Raw genomic sequence first — 25,735 nt, forward strand, 5'->3', positions numbered from 1 at the left:
AATCGCGAAATAAAAAAAAAAGAAATAAAAATCATCTGCCACAGTTTCGACTTTCCCTTGCAATTAATTACAACCCTGAGTAATCGCGCCAATGATAAATAGGCTGCTTGATGTCGGCTACAACACCAGTTACATTTTGGAGGGGGTTGCGTCTGACAGTGTCGAAAAAATGTTACATTTTTTAAAATATATATATTTATTTATTTTTACTTTTATACGTATTGCTTTTTTTTTTGCTTTTTTTTTTTTGTACTGTACAGTGTCAAATGTAAATAATCCGTCCTAGTAATGAGAGTATACGAGTATACAGGTATGATCTCCAGTGATATGTACCGCAAAGGGCATGCTGTATCTCCTATGACGGGAGGATGGTGGTGGAGGGGGGGAGGGGGAGAACGTTACAGGAATCGGCAGCTATTAGGAGACATCTATCTGTTTTTAGACTTGTTTATGCCATTGATAGCTTTAACACAAATGTCCTCGGGCGCGCTTTATGGGGATGAAAAAAAAAAAGGTTGTCTGTTACAGTGTGGACGAGTACAATTATCCCCCCCGGTAGGGTAACGCTCAGGTATCCGAGAAGCTGAAGGTGACCGCCTGAAGTGGTCAAGGACTTGAGGTTGCAAAATATCAGATTAGGAGTATATCCTTTACAGCAATTAAGGTTGTCACCCAGCTTTCCCATGCTACTAACTAGTAAATACGCCTAGTTGTAGGGATAAAGCTAGACTGCTCTGTGACAACCCATCTTCGCCTAACAATTGCTACCTAGCTTTCCCAGACTCTGAACGGGAAATACTCCTCGTTGTGTAGGGATAAAGCTAAACTGCTCTTTTTTCCCCAAATCTGGCTAGTTATGTAGGTATAAAGTTAGGTTGCTCAGTGACAACCCATATAGACCAATTGGTTGTCACTCAGCTTTCCTGGATGACTGAATGCTGAATCTGGCTAGGTATCTAGAGCCAGGGCTAGATTGCTGTGTGACGACCCCTGTAGGCCTATTAGTTGTCACTCAGCTTTCCTGTTCTACTGAATGCCAAATCTGGCTAGTTATGTAGGTATAAAGCTAGGTTGCTCAGTGACAACCCCTATAGACCAATTGGTTGTCACTGGGATAAAGCTAGGTTGCTTAGTGACGACCCCTATAGGCTTATTGGTTGTCACCTATTTTTCTTTAAATACTTAATGCCCCATTTGACTAGTCTTGTAGGCTAGGGCTAGATTGCTGTGTGACGACCCCTGTAGGCCTATTAGTTGTCACTCAGCTTTCCTGTTCTACTGAATGCCAAATCTGGATGGTTATGTTGGGATAAAGCTAGGTTGCTTAGTGACGACCCCTATAGGCTTATTGGTTGTCACCTATTTTTCTTTAAATACTTTATGCCCAATCAGACTAGTCTTGTAGGCTAGGGCTAGATTGCTGTGTGATGACCCCTTTAGGCCTATCGATTGTCACTCAGCTTTCCCAGACTTCATTGAGGTTGTTTTCTTTTTGAGAGGAAAATTAGCAATACATGAAGGACTAGTTTTCCAGTCTAATTTGACTGACTTTGTGATAGAAACTCCTTCTGTGATAACCCCTGTGGGCCTGTTGGTTATCAGAAAAAGATAGGGCTCTGTTCACATCTGCTTGCGCTTCCTGTTGAGAATGAAAACTACAACGCTTCCCCTGATCCATCAGCAGATACCAGACCGACCCCATGGAGGTCCCTCTGGTTCCATCATTTTGAGGGGAAGATAAGCAATGCGTGAGGCACTTTTTTTCTGATAAAACACACTTTAAAATTTAAAAAAATTATATTATTAGTTTCCTTTTAGATTCTTACGCTCTCTTATGTTTTTTCCGTTTTAGCCGAAGAGCACCATGTCCAAACGGTAATCCCAGATGAAGACGACGGTCTCCCCATCCCAGAGTCGGGAACCCTCACCCTGTCCGGCAGCGGGACTGACCCAGACTTGTTAACATGTGGACAGTGTCAAATGAACTTCCCGCTGGGAGACATCTTGGTTTTTATAGAGCACAAGAAAAAACAGTGCGGAGGTCCGAGCGGAGGCTGCTATGAAAAGAGTCTGGATAAAAGTAGTCCTCCGCCCCCATCTCGCTCCGAGCTCAGGAAAGTGGCAGAGCCGGTGGAAATCGGTATCCAAGTCACGCCCGATGAGGAAGACCGTCTTCTCACACCTACGAAAGGAATTTGCCCGAAGCAGGAGAATATTGCAGGTACGGTGCCATTGTCCGCTGCTCTGGGGATGGGGACGCTGTCCTCAAGAATGGGTCAATGTGTGCAGACAAGGGTTAAGGACTATAGATTTATTCTTAGGCCCAGAGAGATAGAACATTCCAGAATTGGCTCCAGATTTGATAAAAAATCTCAGAATTTTTGCCAAATTTTGATGTTTTTCCTAAGTATGTGACAGAAATCATCATTATCATCATCATCATCAATGACTCCTGTACAGTTTAGTATTTAGGGAAATGTTTACATCATAGGATTTGGTACATTACGTAAGGATGGCCTCTATGTTGGAGTTTGATATTCACAGATATTTGTATTCCCTTAATCTGTCAGTTTGTAGAACTCTGCATTATCCCTCTGTTATTCTTCCTGAAAATTCCAAACAACTAGGCATTACCGTTCCTCTTATCGATGGGGTGTATCCCCGCACACTTTGACACTGTCCAGTCAATGCTGATAGTGTCAGACACACTCTATGGACAAAAGGGATTGGTAACACCCAGTTGTCACTTTATTAACATATTTCCAGGGGGAATAACAGAGGAACGAGTCAAGAAAAGATGGCCAGTGATTTCATGTATTTACTGTTAGAAACGTTTCGGGAAAGCAGCTCCTTCTTATTGCATTTCACATGAGAGCTCCGGCCCCAAGACATCTTATCCCCTATCCAAAGGATAGGGGATAAGATGTCTGATTGCGGGGGTCCCACCAGTAAGTACTGCCGGAAGCGCTGGAGGCTCTCAGTCTTATGGGGACGGAGTATCGTGACGTCACGACTCTGCCCCCGTGTGGTGTCACGCCCTGCCCCCTCAATGCAAGTCTATGGGAGGGGGCGTGACAGCCGTCACGCCCCCTCCCATAGACTTGCATTGAGGGGGCGGGACGTGATGTCACACGGGGCGGAGTCATTCTAGATTGCGGGGGTCCCCAGCCGTGGGACCCCCGCGATCAGACATCTTATCCCCTATCCTTTGGATAGGGGATAAGATGTCTTTGGGCCGGAGTACCCCTTTAAGGGCGAATTCATATCATTTTGTGGTGCAAAATGTGGATACTTTTTTCTTTTAAAAATGGGGTGTTGAGGGTGGGGAATGGACTCTAGAAGCCCAACATATCTAATAGAAATTATGCCAAAAACTGGCAGAAAATGGGCACGAAGGAGTGCACCTCCTGATAAACGTAGCGCATTTTACTCTAGCACACTTTACGTTAGCAAGGGCGTATGAAACAACTATCTTAATAGATCCCCCCCATAAATTACTGGTGTTGTTAACGTCAAGCCCCAAAAGCTGGAGAAATTGGAGGTTGATGCTCTCCTGTTGGGGAGTAGAGAGCTATGTAGGTGCCCATATAGGTACCCAATCCATTTTGACCGGCCATATGTAAACATGATAGAGCACCCCCTACTTCTCCGAGCGGCCCCCGAGATCATCACTCAAGGGTGGAATTAGAAAGCTTGCTATTGAATCCATATTTAAGCCGCTGCCTATAGAGAATAAAGGGGCAGTGAATGGCACGGGGCCTCCATGTCTGCGGCGTCGCCAGGGGCACTGACCTCTCTTCTTCGGGGTAGTTATATGTAATAAGCAGCCGTTTAATCATCAGATGAAAGCGCCAGTATCTCGGCCGCTATCATGTGAAGTCGCAGCTTTCATCTGCCTGGCACGGATACTCTCACTACCTTATGAGTCTGAAGTTTCATTGATTTGCATGTTAGAAGTTGGAGGATTAGCGCTAATCCTAAACCTATTTATACTGAAGCCTGTGTGGAGGAGAGTTCCTTTTTACGTTTTTTCCTAGAATGCAAAACTTGTCGCCTTCTCCTGGATGCGGAGAGTCGATAAACCAGAGATAACTAGGGAACCTGTGCCCTAAATATGTACAGCAGTGGCTGCAACCTGATGTGGGACTACAACCTCCAGCATGCCCTGAGAGCCTATGGCATGCCAGCATGCCTTGTGGCCTATGGTTGCCAAGACATGATGGGAGTTGCCTGTTCTCAAATGGCTGCAAAGCATTCATGGCCGCTCCACTTTTTTGATCTGCAAGACATGCTGGGAGTTGTAGTTCTGAAACAGCTGGAGAGCTATAGGTTTCAGACCTCCAATTCAGCCAGGGCATGATGGGAGTTGTGTCTCTGTAACAACTGAAGAGCCATAGATTGCAGAGTACTATGATTTCAGTTCTGAGGCAGTCGAGGTATGATGGGAGTTGTAGTTCTGAAACAGCTGTTAAGCCATAGGTTGTACATCACTGATTCCAAGTCTGAGACGGTAGGGGCTTAATGGGAGTTGTAGTTCTGAAACAGCTGGAAAGGCATAGGTTGGAGATCAGTGATTCCATGTCTGAGGCAGTAGAGGCATAATAGGAGTTGTAGTTCTGAAACAGCTAGAGAACCATAGGTTGGTATAGTCTCGTATAATCAGGACATGATGGGAGTTGTAGTTCTGAAACAGCTGAAAAGGCATAGGTTGTAGATCAGTGATTCCATGTCTGAGGCAGTAGAGGCATAATAGGAGTTGTAGTTCTGAAACAGCTAGAGAACCATAGGTTGGCATAGTCTCGTATAGTCAGGACATGATGGGAGTTGTAGTTCTGAAAAAGCTGGAAATGCATAGCTTGTAGATCAGTGATTCCATGTCTGAGGTGGTAGAGGCATAATAGGAGTTGTAGTTCTGAAACAGCTAGAGAATCATAGGTTGGTATAGTCTGGTATAGTCAGGACATGATGGGAGTTGTAGTTGTGAAACAGCTGGAAAGGCGTAGGTTGTAGATCACTGATTTCAAGTCTGATATTGTCGGGACAGGTTGGGAGTTGTAGTTTTGAAACAGCCGAAGAGCCATAGGTTGCAGCACTGATTTGAAATCTGAGGCAGTTAAGGCATGATGGGAGTTGTAGTTCTCAAACAGCTGGAGAGCCACATGTTGCACACCACTGATTCCAAATCTGAGGCAGTCGAGCGTAGGATGGAAGTTGTAGCTCTGAAACAGAATGCAGACCTATGTCTGAGGTGGTCAGGACATGATGGGAGTTGTTGTACTACAATAGCGGAAAGCTAAGACAGGTCAGGACCATTGATGTGTTAGTGCAGATGCATTAAAGCAGTGTTTCCCAACCAGCGTGCCTCCAGCTGTTGCAAAATGACAACTCCCAGCATGCCCGGACAGCCGTTGCAACAGCTGGAGGCACGCTGGTTAGGAAACACTGTGTTTAAAATTCCACAAAATCTAGAAAGCTACAGGTCGCAGGCCATACCATGCTGGGAGTTGTAGTTCCCTAGTGTCTCTTTGTAAAGTTATCAGGAACTGGAGCATTTGCAGAGAGAGAAGCAGGAGCCGGAGGTCGTCGCAGCGCTTGTCTATCAGGCCATATAGTGCCGGTGCAGCAGAGCTGAGGGGGTCGCTTCTCCCAGCATGCTTTTTTGCAGATTACTATGGTTAAGGAGCAGCCAAAACACAGTGTCAGATAATAGAACGGTGTATTATGGGGCAGTATTATTTGGATTCCCATATGACAGATATTCTTATTTCCTCGTGTTACTGTCTGGGAGTCTTGGCTTCTCCCTCCTTCCTCCTTGGAAGCCGAACCTGCGATGTGCTCGCAACACCTTCGTTTTTTTTTCTCTCTCTGTCAGTTGTTTTCTGCCAACGATTTCCTTCCCAACTTTTAGAGCAATTATAGGTTAATCCCAAAAATAGGATGCAGAGACTTATGCAAAAATAGGATCAGTCGCCGCAGTTTCGCTACTATGGCGGCAGCAGCGAGTGGCAAATCTATAGAAGTGCATTTAGCAGAGCTGATTTATTTAATTTTATTTATTTATTTATTTATTTTTGCAATATCGCACCACAAACCAAAAAAATTTTTTTTAATTATGATTTTACTAAATTGCAAACTCAGCTCTGCTACATGTATATTGTAGTCTGGGATTTATGAGACTATGTAGGTCTATATAGATGTAGTAAAACTGACTAGGATGGGGCTATGTCATTTGTGCCTAGTGTTAAAGGGGTACTCCCTTTTTTTTTTAAATCCACTGGTGCCATAAAGTTAAACAGATTTGTAAATTACTTCTATTAAAAAATCTTAATCCTTCCCGTACTTATCAGCTGCTGTATGCTCCACAGGAAGTTATTTTCTTTTTGAATTTCCTTTCTATCTGACCACAGTTTTCTCTGCTAACACCTCTGTCCTTTTTAGGAACTGTCCAGAGTAGGAAAAAATCCCCATAGCTCTGGACAGTTCCTAAAATGGACAGAGGTGTCAGCAGAGAGCACTGTGGTCAGACAGAAAGGAAATTCAAAAAGAAAAGAACTTCCTGTGGAGCATACAGCAACTGATAAGTACAGGAAGGATTAAGATTTTTTATAGAAGTAATTTACAAATCTGTTTAACTTTCTGGCACCAGTTGATTTAAAAAATAAAAAAAAATGTTTTCCAGGGGAGTAGGCCTTTAAAACCCCAAACATGTTGGCCTGCAGTCCTATGTAAAACATTAAAGGGGTACTCCGGTGGAAAACATTTTTTTTTTTTTTAAATCAACTGGTGCCAGAAAGTTAAACAGATTTGTAAGCGACTTCTATTAAAAAATCTTTACCCTTCCAGTACGTTTTAGCAGCTGTATGCTACAGAGGAAATTATTTTCTTTAGAATACTGAGATACTGGATAGAATTTATGGAAAAAAGGATTTAGATAATAGGTGCGTTTGGATGTAGCAGAGCTGACTAGGTGACATAGGTCATGGAACTTACCTGCGGTCATATGTAAAATATTGAGGTACTGGATAGAATTTATGGGATAAAAGGATTTAGATAATGGGTGGGTTTGGATGTAGCAGGGCTGAATATGTTACTTAGGCCATGGAGCTTACCTGCAGTCCTATGTAAATTTCTGAGATATTTATAGGACATGATAATCGACAAACTCATCCTTGTACCACAAAGAAGCAAATTACATTTTGTAAATTTTAGATTTTGTCAATTTTAGATTGGAATTTGTGAGGATAGGTGTATATAGATGTAGCAGTGCTGATTATGTTCTTCAGGTACCTGGGGCTATAGTGTTTGTGCCTAGTGTTAAAACCTCAAACATGTTGACCTGCAGTCCTATGTAAAATATTGAGATCCTGCGATGACACACGGCGAACTCATCGCTCCTGCTCTTTGAGATAGTGTTTTATATGTTGTACTTTAGGTAGAGTAGAGATGGATTTGCTATGTGCCTGGGGCTACATCATATGTGTATAGTGATTACACCTCTACCATAAATGTAGCTGCAGTCCTATGTAGAATATCCAGATACTATAATAAGATAACAAACACATCTTTTGCTACATTCATATATTTTAGACTGGAGCTTATAGAAGAGAATTTTAATAACAGGTTGATATAGATGTAGCAGAGCTGAATTAGAAATGTAGTCCTAAGGCTACAGGACCTAAATAAAATAGCTGCAGTCCCATGTAACACATTGATATACTGCGTTAAGAGGACAAATGACAGACGTATCATGGCAACATTTCTTTATTGGAGTATAGAAATTATTGGAGGATAGAGATGTATTTAGATATAGCAGAGCTCACTGTGTTACATAGGTCCTAAGAGTTACAACACTTGGGCCTAGTGATAAAAGCTCTGTCATAAGTTTACCTGCAGTCCTATGTAAGAGATTGAAATACTGTGATAAGATGACAATGGACAAATCCTCTCGCCTACTCCGGTGGAAAACCTTTTTATTTATTTTATTAAATCAACTGGTGCCAGAAAGTTAAACAGATTTGTAAATTACTTCTATTAAAAAATCTTAATCCTTCCAGTACTTATTAGCTGCTGAATACTACAGAGGAAATTCTTTTCTTTTTGGAATACAGTGCTCTCTGCTGACATCTCTGTCCATTTTAGGAAGTGTCCAGAGTAGGAGAAAATCCCCATAGCAAACATATGCTGCTCTGGACAGTTCTTAAAATGGACAGAGATGTCAGCAGAGAGCACTGTGGTCATGATGTCAGCAGAGAGCTCTATGTTCCAAAAAGAAAATAATTTCCTCTGTAGTAATCAGCAGCTAGTAAGTACTGGAAGGATTAAGATTTTTTAATAGAAGTAATTTACAAATCTGTTTAACTTTCTGGCACCAGTTGATTTACATTTTTTTTTTTTTTTCCACCGGAGTACCCCTTTAAAGCTGTGGGTTATAGAAGTGACTTTCAATAGCAGGTGTATATAGATGTAGCAGAGGTGAATGCGTTCTTTAGTTCCTGGGGCTACATCATTTCTACATCCATGCGTTTTCCCATGGACAAACTCAGCTCTGCTACATTGGTTTTTATAGAACAGGTGGAGTAGAGCTGGAGATGTCAGTAGAACTGCATCATACTTGTTTACTAGTGGTCTCCAAACTGTGGACCTCCAGCTGTTGCAAAACTACAACTCCCAGCATGCCCGGACAGCCATTGGCTGTCCGGGCATGCTGTGAGTTGTAGTTTTGCAACAGCTGGCGGTCCACAGTTTGGTGACCACTGGTATATATGATAGTGACAAAACATCTGTAATAATGACCTGCAGTATTAAAGGGTTTATCCAGGAAAAAACTTTATATATATATATATATATATATATATATATATATATATATATAATCAGCTGGCTTCAGAAAGTTAAACAGATTTGTAAATTACTTCTATTAAAAAAATCTTAATCCTTTCAGTACTTATGAGCTGCTGAAGTTGAGTTGTTCTTTTCTGTCTAAGTGCTCTCTGATGACACCTGTCTCGGGAACTGTCCAGTTTAGAAGCAAATCCCCCATAGCAAACCAATTCTACTCTGTGCAGTTCCCGAGACAAGCTGAGATGTCAGCAGAGAGCACTGTTGCCAGACAGAAAACCACAACTCAACTTCAGCAGCTGATAATTATTGAAAGGATTAAGATTTTTTTTTTCTAATTGAAGTAATTTACAAATCTGTTTAACTTTCTGGAGCCAGTTGATATATATATATATATATATATATATATATATATATATATATATAAAAAAAAATGTTTTTCCCTGGAATACCCCTTTAAGCTGCTTTGACCAGCTGACAAAGGACAAACACATCTCTGCTACATCCGTAGCCCAGATTTCGGATACCACTACCTCCGAAACGTTTATGAAATATCTAGGCCCAATGCTGTAACATAGCAGCAGAATCCCTTTAACCTTACATCCCATAGTCCAGAAATTCCGATAATCTGGAAGTTTCAGAGAATCGGAAGGAACGCGTTTAATAATTAAAGGAATCTTAATGCCGAATCCGGAACAATTGACGTAGAAGCAAGAAAACGGTGCAATCCCAATTTTTGGGTGGATTGGACGGCGGTTCGGGCGGGTTCGGCATAGTCTGGAAAGGCCAGAAGAAAAACATTGATTTTTTTTGGTGTTTCATTTTCCTACGAATAGAGATTAGTTAAAGGGGTACTCCGGTGGAAAACATTTTTTTTTTAAATCAACTGGTGCCAGAAAGTTAAACAGATTTGTAAATGACTTCTATTAAAAAAATCTTTATCCTTCCCGTACTTTTTAGCAGCTGTATGCTACAGAGGAAAGTCTTTTCTTTTTGAATTTCTTTTTTGTCTCGTCCACAGTGCTCTCTGCTGACACCTCTGTCCATGTCAGGAACTGTCCGGAGCAGCATAGGTTTGCTATGGGGATTTTCTCCTGCTCTGGACAGTTCCTGACACGGACAGAGGTGTCAGCAGAGAGCACTGTGGGCAAGACAAAAAAAGAAATTCAAAAAGAAAAGAATTTCCTCTGTAGCATACAGCTGCTAAAAGGTACTGGAAGGGTAAAGATTTTTTAATAGAAGTAATTTACAAATCTGTTTATCTTTCTGGCACCAGTTGATTTAAAAAAAATGTTTTCCACCGGAGTACCCCTTTAAAGGCGTATAATGGCGGTCATTGATTGTTGAATGGGGCAGCCCGGATTATCCTTTTATTTATTTATTTTTTTCTAATTTTAATTTATTACGTTTTTTTGGGCTTTAGCCGCCACAAGCCAGCGCGCTGACACCTGACCAAATCTGCTCTGGATTGTTAATAGGACCCAAATTCCAGGCTATTTCCTTGGTTCGAAGAAGCCGGGACGGCCACTGGCGTTTCGTGTCAGAGCTGGATGCTGTGAAGCCTGGCATGTGGAACGGGCATCCGCACAGGCATCCGCAGAAGAAGGCCTGCGATGACACCTGATGTCGCTGCAACTAAAAGGAATGTCGCCGTGTAATTACAGGGGAAAAAAAGGCCAGATCACCGGGCGGAAAGAAAATAAGGCTATTAAAAGAAGTCTGGATCGCCGACGCCATGCCAAGGCCTGGATCTAGGCTGCTTGCGCGGTTTTTGCGCGATATTTTGCTCCCAGACACTTCAGGCTGGAGGGTAGGAAAGTGCTGGTATTCTGAAACCATAAAAATACACCCTGGACAAGTGTTTTCCAACCATTGTGCCTCCAGCTGTTGCAAAACTACAACTCCCAGCATGCCCGGACAGCCGTTGGCTGTCCGGGCATGCTGGGAGTTGTAGCTTTGCAACAGCTGGAGGCACACTGGTTGGAAAATACGGCCCTGGACATTAAAATGGGCCTCTATTTCCAATCCCTTCATGACTTATAGGGTGTAAAAAGGTATAAAATACGCCGAAAATGTACTGAGGCAGCGTAAGGCCTAAATAGTCTTATCACAGCTCTGCTACATCTATACACACCGGCTATTTAAATCCTCTTCTGTAAACCCCAGCCTTAAAGGGGTACTCCGGTGAAAAACTTTTTTCTTTTAAATCAACTGGTGGCAGAAAGTTAAACATATTTGTAAATTACTTCTATTAAAAAATCTTAATCCTTCCTGTACTTATTAGCTGCTGAATACTACAGAGGAAATTCTTTTCTTTTTGGAATGCGCTCTGATGACATCACGAGCACAGTTCTCTCTGCTGACGTTATTATAATAATAATAATGCTTTATTTATTGTTGTCCTTAGTGGGATTTGAACCCAAGTCCCCAGCACTGCAAGGCATCAGTGCTAACCACTGAGCCACCATGCTGCCCTTAAGATACATCTGCTATGCATGGTTGCTAAAATGGACAGAGATGTCAGCAGAGAGCACTGTGCTCGTGTTGTCATCAGTGTTCCAAAATGAAAGGAATTTCCTCTGTAGCATTCAGCAGCTAATAAGTACTGGAAGGATTAAGATTTTTTAATAGAAGTAATTTACAAATATGTTTAACTTTCTGCCACCAGTTGATTTAAAAGAAAAAAAGGTTTCACCGGTGTACCCCTTTAAATATTCTGATGTAGGCAAGACAAGTTTGTCAATTGTCATCATATCACAGTATCTCAATATCTTACATAGGTCTGCAGGTAAAAAAATATGACAGAGGTTTACGGTAATGGACTGTACACCAGTGGTCCTCAAAATGTGGATCTCCAGATGTTGCAAAACTGCAACTCCCATCATGCTGGGAGTTGTAGTTTTGGAGCATCAAGAGGTCCACAATTTGGAGACAATAGATATACACCAATGATGTAGCCCCGGGACCTAAGTAACATATTAGGCTCTGCTTACATCTAAATTGCATGTGCTTCCCGCCAAAACATTGACATGTACATCCCGCCAAAACCGCCCAGGATAGGTGCAGAAACTGCAACAAATCAGCCGTGTGTCAACACTGTATAAACCCTTATAGGACCGGCCGCTAATCGCTCACACCTATGTCTGTCAGTAATTACAAAACAGTGTGTCCCTTTCAATGTGGGGCCCTAATTGGTATCATCCTAAGAGATCCATGTATTTGTTTTAGATACTGTACTAGTAGTTCCTATATTAATACTAGTAGTTCTTATATAGATACTAGTAGTTCTCATATAGATACTAGTAGTTCTTATATATACTAGTAGTTCTTATATAGATACTAGTAGTTCTTATATATACTAGTAGTTCTTATATAGATACTAGTAGTTCTTATAAAGATACTAGTAGTTCCTATATAGATGCTAGTACTGTAGTTCCTATATTGATACTAGTAGTTCTCATATTGATACTAGTAGTTCTTATATAGATACTAGTAGTTCTTATATAGATACTAGTAGTTCTTATATAGATACTAGTAGTTCTTATATAGATACTAGTAGTTCATATACATATACTAGTAGTTCTTATATAGATACTAGTAGTTCTTATAAAGATACTAGTAGTTCCTATATAGATGCTAGTACTGTAGTTCCTATATTGATACTAGTAGTTCTCATATTGATACTAGTAGTTCTTATATAGATACTAATAGTTCTTATATAGATAGTAGTAGTATAGTGCTAGTATATGTATATGAACTACTGGTATCTGTATAGGAAGAACTACTAGTATCTATATAAGAACTACTAGTACCTAAATAGGAACCACAAGAATCTATATAAGAACAACCAGTGTCTATATAGAAACTAATAGTATATAGATACTAGTAGTTCCTATACATATACTAGTAGTTCTTATATAGACACTAGTAACACCTATATGGATACTAGCAATTCCTATATAGACACTAATAGTTCCTATACAGATACTAGTTGTTCTTATATTTATCTATCTATATACTATTAGTTTCTATATAGACACTGGTTGTTCTTATATAGATTCTTGTTGTTCCTATTTAGGTACTAGTAGTTCTTATATAGATACTAGTAGTTCTTATATAGATATTATTAGTTCCTATCCAGATACCAGTAGTTCATATACATATACTAGCAGTTCCTATATAGACACTAGGAGGGGGGGGGGGGGGGATTTATCAAAACCTGTGCACAGGAAAACTTGCCCATAGCAGCCAATCAGATCACTTCTTTCAACTGGACAACTTTCCCCTTCCACAGGTTTTGATAAATCTCCCCCTAGTAGTTCTTATATAGATAGTAGTAGTTCCTGTATATATGCTAGTCGATACAACAGTGCCAGCCACAGCTAAACCTTATCTGTATGAGATTCATGTCCGCGTTATTGCTAACATTTTATATACTCCAGTAAAGGAATATCCGCTTTTAAAGACATTTATGCGCTGGATCATCTTCTTTTTTGTTTTTATGGAATTCAGTGCAGCAAAAGATCTGGAGTGGTGAGCTGGAATATTGTTTTTTCTATATAGATACTAGTGTTAAGTCGCCTTTCTGTTTTGCATAATTTTGCAATTACTAGTAGTGACTATATAGATACTAATAGTTCTTATATAGATACTAATAGTTCCTATACAGATACTAGCAGTGCGTATATACATATATATACATACTTGTTGTTCCTATATAAATGCTAGTAGTTTCTATACTAGTAGTTCCTATATAGATGCTAGTAGTTCCTATATAGATGCTAGTAGTTCCTATATAGATGTTAGTAGTTTCTATACTAGTAGTTCCTATATATATGTGAGTAGTTCCTAAATAGATGTTAGTAGTTCCTATATAGATGCTAGTAGTTCCTATATAGATGCTAGTAGTTCCTATATAGATGTTAGTAGTTTCTATACTAGTAGTTCCTACATAGATGCTAGTAGTTCCTATATAGATACGAGTAGTTCCTATATAGATGCTAGTAGTTTCTATACTAGTAGTTCCTGTATAGATGCGAGTAGTTCCTATATAGATGCTATTAGTTCCTATATAGATGCTAGTAGTTTCTATATAGATGCTAGTAGTTTCTATACTAGTAGTTCCTATATAGATGTGAGTAGTTCCTATATAGATGCGAGTAGTTCCTATATAGATGCTAGTAGTTCCTATATAGATGCTAGTAGTTTCTATACTAGTAGTTCCTATATAGATGCGAGTAGTTCCTATATAGATTCTAGTAGTTCCTATATAGATGCTAGTAGTTTCTATACTAGTAGTTCCTATATAGATGCTAGTAGTTCCTATATAGATGCTAGTAGTTCCTATATAGATGCGAGTAGTTCCTATATAGATGCTAGTAGTTCCTATATAGATGCTAGTAGTTTCTATACTAGTAGTTCCTATATAGATGCTAGTAGTTCCTATATAGATACTAGTAGTTTCTATACTAGTCGTTGCTATATAGATACTAGTAGTTCCTATATAGATACTTGTAGTTCCTATAGGTTCCTTACTGACCACCTTGAACAGTCCTGCAGCCACCCACATGCACAGGCTTTCCTTGCAGTGCTAAAGAGCTGACATTCATGGTATATTTAGACGCAGGTATGCGGTAGAGGCTGAAGGTGTGTCAGCGGCCGTCTGTCACACTTTTACAGTTCAGTTCCATAGAATAGATTAGATAAGGGCCCCGGGTCATCACAAGACTCTGCATTCTTCACAAGGAAATAACACAGGCTGGATGGTCACTGTTCATCCATTCCCACCGCACGCTCACCAGGAAACAGCTCACGAAATAAATGCAGTTTATACGCTCAGCTGCTCATGCTGGTATTTTTGTAGCCGGGTAATATAGTTATCGTCCAGAGCTCAAGGACAACACTAAAGTTCAGTCTGTCTGTTTTTTTTAATTATTTTATTCTTCCTCTATATTGGATAAACTAGATGTATTTTTGTCTCCCTCCTCGGCTATAAACACCTATTTATATACTGTATGAGATGTACATTAGTTTTTTAATTTTATTAAATTAATTTAAATTTACATTTTTGAAAAACAGCTCCTTTCCTATCTGCAAACACCCTCTAATATGTTAGATAACAAATACGTTAATTCTTTATATACTTGTAAACTTTTAGAAAAATTCTATACAATATCTTATACTACATACTGTATACACTTGTTTATTCATTAAAAAAAAAAAAATTTTTAACATTCTTTTAATAACAAAAACAGGACAATATGGGCTTGTTTCTGATAGTCGGGCTGGTAGAGTTCTCCTATAAGGGAAGTCAATGGCTGGGATGACTACGGGAAGAGATAAGTAGGGTTAAGGGAGAGGGGATTTTGGAGGTCTCACAACACATTGGGAAGATTTCCCAAATTTTAACCCCAATTGTATGTTTTTGTGTAGATATACAGTGGCACCTTTCACTCACAGGTACCACATGGTACAGTCTATTATGCTATTCCATGCAGCAAAAACAGGCACTCTTTTGGCCTTCTTTGGTTAAATGGGGGACTATCAAGGGCATGACTAGAACTCATAGGGCCCCATAGCAAAATGAGATAGACCCCACCACCTTATCACAGGAGAGTGAAACAGCAGCAAAAGTAGCAATAACTAAAGGTATAAAATAATACTAATGCTATACATTTCACCAACGTAAAAGTGTCAACCTTCGGGCTCCATAGTGACGCCAATGTGGCCTATGAATACTTTCGAGGTGTGTATGGTGACATATGTGGCAACTGTGAAATATAGATGCCTAACTTGAAGTTGTGGCTCTACAAGAGGTGGACAAGGGCCATTGGCCAGGTACAGATTTTGAGTAGGTATTGTACATTTTGGATGGGATTCTAGGTATTGAGGTAAAGATGTGGGAAATCAGACCTACTCAGTTGGTGTGGAAATTATGGCTCCCAATATCTACGATTGATTGGCAATTTTTACGTCACATTCATATGGTTGTTTCCTCGTCTCCAATAGACTATAATAAAGAGTAGCTACTGCCTAGAGGGGATTAAGGTTAGGTTTCTTGGGGGTCCCATTAGTTGTATTAGGGCAAACTTGCACCTTTTGCCTAATCAAGCAGTGGGAAGCCTAGAAGAATATGCAAGACCAAAGAAAACTTCAATAGCGAATTGGTTATTGTCCATTCGCAAGGACAAATTTTGACTTTAAAGGACAAGTATCATGTAAAAAAACATATCCCCTATCTGAAGGATAAGGGATAAGTTTTAGATCGCGGGGGGCCTGAATGCTGGCCCCCCCACGATCTCCTGTTTAGAGCCCCGGCTCTCCTATACAGCGGCGCGTCACGACTCCCGCGCCCTCTCTATGGGAGAGCTGAAGATTGCCGAATGGCTCTCCCATAGAGCTATATGGAGGGGGCGGGGGTCGTGACGCGCCGTTGTATAGGAGAGCTGGGGCTCTAAACAGGAGATCGTTGGGGGCCCCAGAGTTCAGACCCCCCGCAATCTAAAACTTTTCTCCTATCCTTCGTATAGGGGATACGTTTTTTAACTTAATACTGGTCCTATAAATTCATATCGTATTGTTTTACATATCTTTATGTAATAAAAATAAGGCTGCCATTTAGTAATAATTGATAAAACGAATGCCTCTTCAGCCAAAAGTACTACTTTAAGTCAACTTACCGTATAATAGTACCGGCAAGATGTAAGAAAAGAGGACTTCCTGTCAATGGAGATCAGGAAAAGACTTCCTGACAAGTGAAATCAGGAAAAGACTTCCTGTAAATGGAGATCAGGAAAGGACTTCCTGACAATGAAAATCGGAAAAAGACTTCTTGTCAATGGAGATCAGGAAAGGACTTCCTTCCTGTAAATGGAGACCAGGAAAGGACTTCCTGACAAGGGAAATCAGGAAAAGACTTCCTGTAAATGGAGATCAGGAAAGAACTTCCTGACAATGAAAATCAGAAAAATACTTATTTTCAATGGAGATCAGGAAAGGACTTCCTTCCTGTAAATGGAGATCAGGAAAGGACTTCCTGACAATGAAAATCAGAAAAAGACTTCCTGTCAATGGAGATCAGGAAAGGACTTCCTGACAATGGAAATCAGAAAAAGACTTCTTGTCAGTGGAGATCAGGAAAAGACTTCCTGACAATGGAAATCAAAAAAAGACTTCCTGTCAATGGAGATCAAAAAAGGACTTCCTGTCAATGTGGTGGTTGAGTGGTCTCCAAACTGTGGACCTCCAGCTGTTGCAAAACAACAACTCCCAGCATGCCCGGACAGCCTTCGGCTGTCCGGGCATGCTGGAAGTTGTCGTTTTGCAGCAGCTGGAGGTCCACAGTTTGGATGCCACTCAACTAGATCCTTAGAGCAGGGTCACCAACACCAACATTTATGTGTCAATGGATCCTTTAAATTTGTGTTTCCCAACCTATGTCTCTCAATCTTTTGCACAACTACAACCCTCATCTTGATGGGGGTTGTAGTTGTGCAACAGTAGAAGAGCCTCAGGTTGGGGAACACTGACTTAGAGGATCCATTGACGCATAGACGTCTCTCCCGACCCTACTCGTCTATGGTCACCCTATCAATTTTAGTTGAACTTTTGCCCTTTATTCTTTTTAGTTTATACTGTAATGTATGTGCTTGGTGCATTACGTGACTACGCCTCTCCCCGGATTGTAAAGCAAAAGGGGTTCTGAAGGGGCCAGCGTGGAAAAGAATGCAGCGTATGACATGTTATTACTGATACAAAACACCTGCACACTATCTGCATTATCTGCGTCCAGTCCTTTTTCGCGAATTATCTTCGGGAACTATGCAAAAAATGTGCTTTGTTATTGTAAAAATAGATTTCGTGCTTATACGAAGAATGTATTGTTTACAGGAAGGTCAGAGGCGGGCAGAACCTCGATACTGTACAACCTCCCAACCTCCCCTCTGGCCAGGCTTGAATGTACTGTCCTGGTTTCAGGTGCCTGTATTTCATTTGAAAAGTATATAAGTCTCCAAACAGTAGACCTCCAGCCATTGGCCGTCCGGACGGGCTTGAAGTTGTAGTTTTGTTACATCTGAAGGTCCACAGTTTGGAGACCACTGATATAGAGTAGTGATGAGCGGCAGGGGCCATATTTGGATATATGGACTAGGGATCGATTATCGTCCGATATTCACGATTTTGGACATTATCGGTATCGGCAATTACCTTGCCAATATGCCGATAATGAACCGCCCCCCCCCCCACCCCGGCCAGAGACCACTGCCGTAGCCGCTGCCCCATTGCCTCCCCCGTCCCAGGTTTTATAATGACCTGTTCCCGGGGCCCGGGGTCCGCGCTACTTCTGGCTCCTGCGGTGTCCTGCGCGCTGCACAGCGCAGTGAAGAGTGACGTCCTCAACTCGATGTCACCGCCAGTGCGCACAGTGACAGCTCAGGACGCTTCCGGAGCCAGAAGTAGCGCGGAGACCCCAGGCCCCGTGAACAGGTAATTATAAAACCGGGAATGAGGGAGGCAATGGGGCAGCGGTGGTGGTTGGACTAGGGAGGACCCCAGGACAGGCAGGGGGAGAGAAGCGTGTGGCGGCGGCGGTCTCTGGCCCCGCAAAAGCCGCTGCAGTTCATTGGTTTAAAGCGCCCGGTTTAAATAATTGATCTGCAGCAACTTCTGCGAGGCCGGGTGGGGGGCTGGGGGGAAACAGCCGATATCTTATACCGGAATATCGGTATAAGTTATCGGCTAGCGGCCTGAAAGGTCACAGAATATCGGTATCGGCCCTAAAAAATCGATATCGGCCGATCCCTAATATGGACGAATATTCATCCTATGTTTGCAAAATTCGCATATCCGCTATGTTTGTTCACTTTTATTTTCCCATGCCAAAATCGTAATCAAATTCGTATATTGCGCATTCGCGATTATATCTTTCAACTAACTAACACTACCCTACACTAGAACCTATCTGCTAAACTAACCTACCCTATCCAACACTAACTATCCCTTTTTTTTACACAGTACCCATCATTGTTGTGATGTGTACAGTGAAGAAAAAAAAAAAGAATATTCGTCATTACCAATATATAGTGCTATATTCAAAATATTCGCAAAATCGCGAAATGCTGATATTTGCGGAAAAAATAGTTATATTCAACACTACTATAGAGTATGGACTGGAGGGGGCCACGAAGCCGAAATGGAACAAAATCTCAAAATGACAGGAATATGTCCATCTTTGGCGCGGCAATTAGTGATGTCCATAGGAGACAGAAATGATAAAAATGAGTCCCCTTTCAGTTTCGGTCTTGATGAAGACTTGGTGTTCCCCATTTAAAGGGGTACTCCCCTGGAAAACATTTTTTTTTTTTTTTTTTAAATCAACTGGTGCCATAAAGTTAAACAGATTTGTAAATTACTTCTATAAAAAAAATCTTAGGCCTTCCTGTACTTATTAGCTGTTGTATGCTCCACAGGAAGTTCTTTTCTTTTTGAATTTCCTTTCTGTCTGACCACAGTGCTCTCTGCTGACATCTCTGTCCATTTTAGGAACTGTCCAGAGCAGGAGAGGTTTGATATGGGATTTTTTCCTACTCTGGACAGTTCCTAAAATGGACAGAGGTGTCAGTGGAGAGCACTTTGGACAGACAGAAAGGAAATTCAAAGAGAAAAGAACTTCCTGTGGAGCATACAGCAGCTGATTAAGATTTTTTAATAGAAGTAACTTACAAATCTCTGTTTAACTTTCTGGCACCAGTGGAGTTAAAAAAAAAAATGTTTTCCAGGGGAGTACCCCTTTAGCCTCACCACCAGCTATGACAAAAAGTCTTGGTGTTCCCCATTTCACCTCAACACCAGCTATGACAAGACGGAATTGCCCTGTTGCTAGAGGACGGGCAAACACCGGCTCTGCTCGGGGCCCTGGGCCAGCTCGGGGCCCCAAGCAATTGCTTGGTTTGCCTGTCCTGTTGCGTCCTCCCCGCCGAACCCCTGGGACTGACTCACCGAACCCCTGCGAACCCAGGTTAAGAACCACTGTCCTAGGGGATTGGATTGGGAGCTCCTCACCCTGCAGGGACTGATGTTGGAACATAAGTAATTCCTCCTCTGCAGGTTACAGTAAGGACAACTCACTTCCTGCAGCACATTGCAACTCTCACTCTTCCTGCTGTGTATGATATTGGTTTCATACTTTTCTTGACACCCCACATTGTGTTACTCTCAAACTTCATCTGGGCCTTGTGCTTGTGCGATCATACAACATGCTGAAACATTATGACACCTTCTGCCGTCTCCTACGACACCAGTATCACTCCTCCTACAACGCGCCAGAACAAGCAACATTCACGCCTACTACATGCCACAGTGTGCCAGCATCACACCTCCTGTTCCCCACAGCTCCGAGCCAAAAGATGGCACTGCACCACCGTCACACCCTCTACAACAGACCTAGGACACTTACTGAATCCTACAGTGCACCATGAGGAGCTTCTGTCACATCTCTGTGTGGTGCCAGGTCTCACCCCTCATCTTACCAAACATGGCGCCACAACTAGGGGTCCAGGGAGTTATACTGGGGTTGTTATAACCAAGAATGTATAAGAATGTATATCCTATAAGATCTATCATCTATTTATCTATCTTTCTCTCATTTCAATCTCTCTACCTCTCTATCTATTTATTTATCTATCTATCTCATATCTATCTATCTCTTATCTATCTCATATCTATCTATCTATCTATCTCATATCTATCTCATATCTATCTATCTCATATCTATCTCATATCTATCTATCTCATATCTATCTATCTATCTATCTATCTGTCTATCTCTCTCATATCTATCTATCTCATATCTATCTATCTCATATCTCTATCTATCATCTATCTCATATCTATCTATCTCTTATCTTTCTCATATCTATCTATCTCATATCTATCTATCTCATATCTATCAATCTATCTCTTATCTTTCTCATATCTATCTATCTCATATCTATCTATCTCATATCTATCTCATATCTATCTATCTATCTATCTATCTATCTATCTCATATCTATCTATCTCATATCTATCTCTATTATCTATCTATCTATCTCATATCTATCTATCTATCTCATATCTATCTATCTCATATCTATCTATCTCATATCTATCTATCAATCCATCTATCTCATATCTATCTATCTCATATCTATCTATTTATCTATCTATCTCATATCTATCTATCTCTCATATCTATCTATCTATCTATCTCATATCTATCTATCTATCTCATATCTATCTATCTATCTATCTCATATCTATCTATCTATCTATCGCATATCTATCTATCTATCTCATATCTATCTATCTATCTCATATCTATCTATCTCTCATATCTATCTATCTATCTCATATCTATCTATCTATCTATCTATCTATCTTCTATCTATCTATCTATCTATCTTCTATCTATACTTCTAATACCTACCCCCCTTTCCTACTGTAAACAATATCAGTATTTTACCATATTCTATAACCCAGTATCCCTGGGTATTTCACCAACTTTTTACCCCCCTTTCCTACTGTAAACAATATCAGTATTTTACCATATTCTATAACCCAGTATCCCTGGGTATTTCACCAACTTTTTACCCCCCTTTCCCTTGAATTCATGGCGGATCCATCACGCAGGGGTGAAAGCTAAAATAGTGGGTGGAGTATCTGGGGATTTGGAATCCGGAAATCCCAGAGATGTAATGAAAACAGAACGGACTTTTCACTCGCACTGTGTCTTTCTGGCAGCGAGTTCGCTTTCACGAGCCAATGTTTTTATTGTTGGTGTGCTCTAGACAAGTAGTGGGAACGACTTGTTAACCCTTCTCGCCGGCTTTAAAAAAAAAAAAAAAAAATACCCCAAAAGACTTAAATTCCAATAAAAATTTTTTTTTGCTTTTTTATTTTTTATATTTTAGTTTAATTTTATATAAAACAGGCATTTAACCCTTCATGTGGAGGCAGCCCCTGCAGTGCATTATGGGTCTTTTCTATCATACAAAGGGTCAGCCATATGCACAGCAGATGTTAAAGCCTATGCGGCCACGCTTTTTATTTTTTAATTTTTTTTTAAGCCATTAAACACTGGTCATGAGTACTGTCACCATATATCACCGCTTTGCAGGCATAATTGGTATATGAATATATTAGCATATATTACCAGGACGCGGCTAAATATAAAGTTCCCACGGTGTCGTTTTCACCTATTTATTAATTTGTTCCAATTGCCGGACATCCATTCTGCTGGCTTTTTTTTTTTTTTTTTTTTGTGGCCCTGAACCCCTATTGTTAAGGTTTCTGCATTCAGAATTTCACACCAGTTCTTTCTCTCATTATAGACTCGGCGGCTGTCAGCCATTGCGTCATCACATCTATTCATGGGACCATCTTAGGCCGGGTTCACACTACTACTATTTTTCATCGTCTTGTTTTGACGTGTACATTGTATGGAGGGGGGGTTACTTAAAGAAAAGAAAAAAAGTTGCGCCAATGACCTTATGGGGGCTCGGACCGCCAAAAACGCAACAGTTAAAAAAAAAACTCTAGAGAGTTTCGGACTCTTTTACATTTAGGTCAATGGATGACAGATTGGGCAACGGATGCCCGAATAGCATCAGGTTGGTAATCAGTCTTCCAATCTGTTCCACTTTAGGGGGGGGGGGGGGGGGGGGGGGGGTCTTTATTCCCATGATAGATGTTATTTATTTATTTATTTTGTTTATTTATTTATTTATTTATTATTTATTTTATTTTATTTATTATTTATTTATTATTTATTTATTTATTTTAGTTATTTATTATTTATTTATTTTATTCATTTTATTTATTAATTATTTACTTATTTTAGTTATTTATTCTCTATTGACTTTCATGGGAATTTTTCAAATTATTATTTTTTTTAATTATCGGATAACGAACTGTATGTTTATTAATAATTAGAAGAAGGAAAAAAAAAAGAGCACAAGTGTGATTGATTTTGTCTCCAGAACAGTGTTTCCTCAACCAGCGCGCCTCCAGCTGTTGCAAAACTACAACTCCAAGCATGCCCGTTGGCTGTCCGGGCATGTTGGGAGTTGTAGTTTTGCAACAGCTGGAGGCACGCTGGTTGTAGAAACGCTGCTTTATAAGCCCGGGCTAGAATTGTAAAGATCGCACCTTCCTACAGATCCCAGACCATTCGGGTATCCCATCCGGGTCCTAGATTCCTGGAATGTTGAAGTCTGTGCATAATTTGGGGATAATTGCACAGCTGCTCTTGGGGGTCTCTGGTCACTGCGTCTGCCCCTGAATACATGTTTGCCTTCTCTCCCCCTTGTCTTTTTGTTTCACTTTGACAACCCCCCCCCCCCTCCCCAACCCCTCCGCCTCCTCCCCAACTCCTTGTCTGCTCTCATTCCATAAACACTGGGATCATTACAAATCAGCTCCCATAGTAGAAGCGGGCAGCTCCTTTGTGATCCCCCCCACCTCCTCTGTCTCAGTGCTAAGGGTATGGTTTGTATTAAGGTCGTTGACAATAAAAATAAAACAACAACCCCCCCCCCCCCCCAAAAAAAAAAAAAAAGTCTGCATTGGTCCAAGGGCCTGCAAACACCAAATCCAGAATGATGGAGCGTAGGGTGGGGCGTGCCATACGACATAATATTCCAATGTCTCCGCAGATGGATTATGGGAACAGCTCCTCCCCCCCCCCCCCCCCCACTAAAACCTACTAAGTTAATTACTGTGTCATTTCCATGTCTGAGAGCATCAGTGAGACACCACTTCCTAGGAGACACAATGCCATTTTCTTTTACGCTCCTAGAAAGCCGGCGGACTGCATGCACATGGACAGGTTTATGGATTAACACCGGGGGGGACGGCCGCACAAAGTCACCCAGTAATGTGCGTTTATGTGTAAATATACTACACAGATATGGACTGTACATGTAGTTACATCACTGCTGACAGTATATGGGTAGAAAATGATTTATAAATGAGTGTGTGTGAGGTCGACTACTGTGTAATTGTATCACATAACATAAGGTATAAAAAGTGTGTCTGTCTATTTTACATCTATCGCATATCTATCTATCTATCTATCTCATATCTATCTATCTATCTAGCTATCTCATATCTATCTATCTATCATCTCATATCTTTCTATCTATCTATCTATCTCATATCTATCTATCTCATATCTATCTATCTATCTCATATCTATCTATCTATCTGTATCTATCTATTGTCTGTCTATCCATGCATCTTATATTCATCTTTTATATGTCTATTTTATCTTTCCCTTTTCTTCTAGTTTTCCCTTCTTCTCCTTTCCTTCCCTGATATTCCTTTTTCCATGTCCTTCTCTCCCTTCACATGCTTTTCTGTCTCTTATCTTCCTTTGCTTTTCTTCCCTTCTACCCCATCACCTCTATTTTCTTCTGTTTTCTCCCCTCATGCTTTACCTTCCTTTTCTTTCTTTCCTTCCATTCCCTTTCCTTACTTCCCTTCCATACCTATTCTTTACTTCCCTTCCTTCTCTATTCACCTCCTTCCTCCTGTCCTGCACTTTCTTTCCATTGCTTTGTCCTTCACCTCCCCCTTCCCTTTCCTTACTTCCATTTTCTTCCATCCTGTCCTTTCTTTTCTTTCCCTTTCCTTCCCTTCCTTCTCCACTTTACTTTACCTCCTTCCTCCTCTCCTGCACTTCCTTTCCCTTGCTTCTTCCCCTACCCCTTTCCTTTTTTTTAGTTAACACACTTCCCTTTACTTCCCTTTCCTTAATTCCATTTTCTTCCAACCTTTTCTTCCATCCTGTCCTTTCTTTTCTTTCCCTATCCTTGCCTTTTATATTCTTCCTCCCTCCCTTCCTTTCCCTTCCATTCTTTCCTTTCCCTTTGATTCCTTTGCCTTTCTTTCCCTTCCTTGTTTTTTTCCCCTCTACCCTCTTCCCTTCTCTTCCATGTTATTTCCTTCAGTACCCTCCTGATCATCCCCTGTCTCCGGCCTGTTGAGGTGGATGACCAGTATATTGGATCATTTTCTTGATTGTTTTCTCTTTTGTACTATTACTAGTCTTTGCTAGTATTTGTGACTTTCCCCATATTTCTTCCACATCTGGGTTGTAGTAGTGGAACACATTGTTGTATCTTTCCCGCTCCTCGCATGAGGCAGGACTGTGAAGTGTCAGCCTGGGACTCCTGCGGACGAGGCCTCCTCTTACTTTCTCGGGTGGGCTGTTACCAGCTCGTAAAGAAAAGAGATTGAAGGGAAATTTCCGAAGCAGGAAGTTTTATTTATTCTTTTTTTTTCTTTCCCCAGTTTCACGGGTGGCAGCCAGACTTGGCACCTGGCCATGGTATCTTTTGAAGGAGCAGAAAACCATTCCAAGTTGAAATTTATAGAGCACAGTGTAGTAGGTTCAAGGGCTGAAAACCGCCAACAACTTCAGCCTCTTTTGTTACTAATCGGTCCTGCGAGCGGTTAAGCCGGTTTGCTCACTTGTACCTCATTTTACCCAGCAGACACATTTTGTTTCTTTAACCATTTTAGTTCTGGTATTTAACACCAGGGAAGGTTAAGAAAATACCTGGAGTTGTGCACCACAAATTCATCACAATTCAGGCATATAGGGATTTTCCTGAAGGGTATTTGCCCCCTTAATAATGGAAGCAAATAGAGTTTTATATTATGAGCTTGCACCTCCATAAAATTTCTGTGTGAGACTTATTTCTTTCTTTTTTTCTCGCTTATGGAAGAATTCGAGAAGCAAAGAAGGGAATCCCGGTACTATGGGCAGCACCAATTTTCTGCATGTATGTATCTTACAAGTATTACACATATATATATATATTGCATATTATGTATTTTTTTGGTTTTCTAAAA

At 40.8% G+C, this 25,735-nt stretch overlaps 1 protein-coding gene across 9 annotated transcripts in view; it reads left to right on the top strand.

The window, feature by feature from the left end:
• The window catches only part of BCL11B (BCL11 transcription factor B), a 167,753-nt gene that overhangs the window by 54,483 nt on the left and 87,535 nt on the right, over positions 1–25,735 (top strand). For 7 of the 9 annotated variants that reach the window (XM_056546086.1, XM_056546087.1, XM_056546089.1 and 4 more), the window contains 2 exons: positions 1,853–2,221; positions 25,609–25,665. In XM_056546086.1, the coding sequence (XP_056402061.1) occupies positions 1,853–2,221; positions 25,609–25,665 (426 nt within the window). Of the gene's footprint in view, positions 1–1,099; positions 1,749–1,852; positions 2,222–25,608; positions 25,666–25,735 lie in introns of those variants that run through there. The other 2 variants (XM_056546090.1, XM_056546085.1) reach the window with 2 other exon arrangements.

The sequence above is a fragment of the Hyla sarda genome, chromosome 11 (assembly GCF_029499605.1).
Source record: "Hyla sarda isolate aHylSar1 chromosome 11, aHylSar1.hap1, whole genome shotgun sequence".
Classification (NCBI taxonomy): domain Eukaryota; kingdom Metazoa; phylum Chordata; class Amphibia; order Anura; family Hylidae; genus Hyla; species Hyla sarda.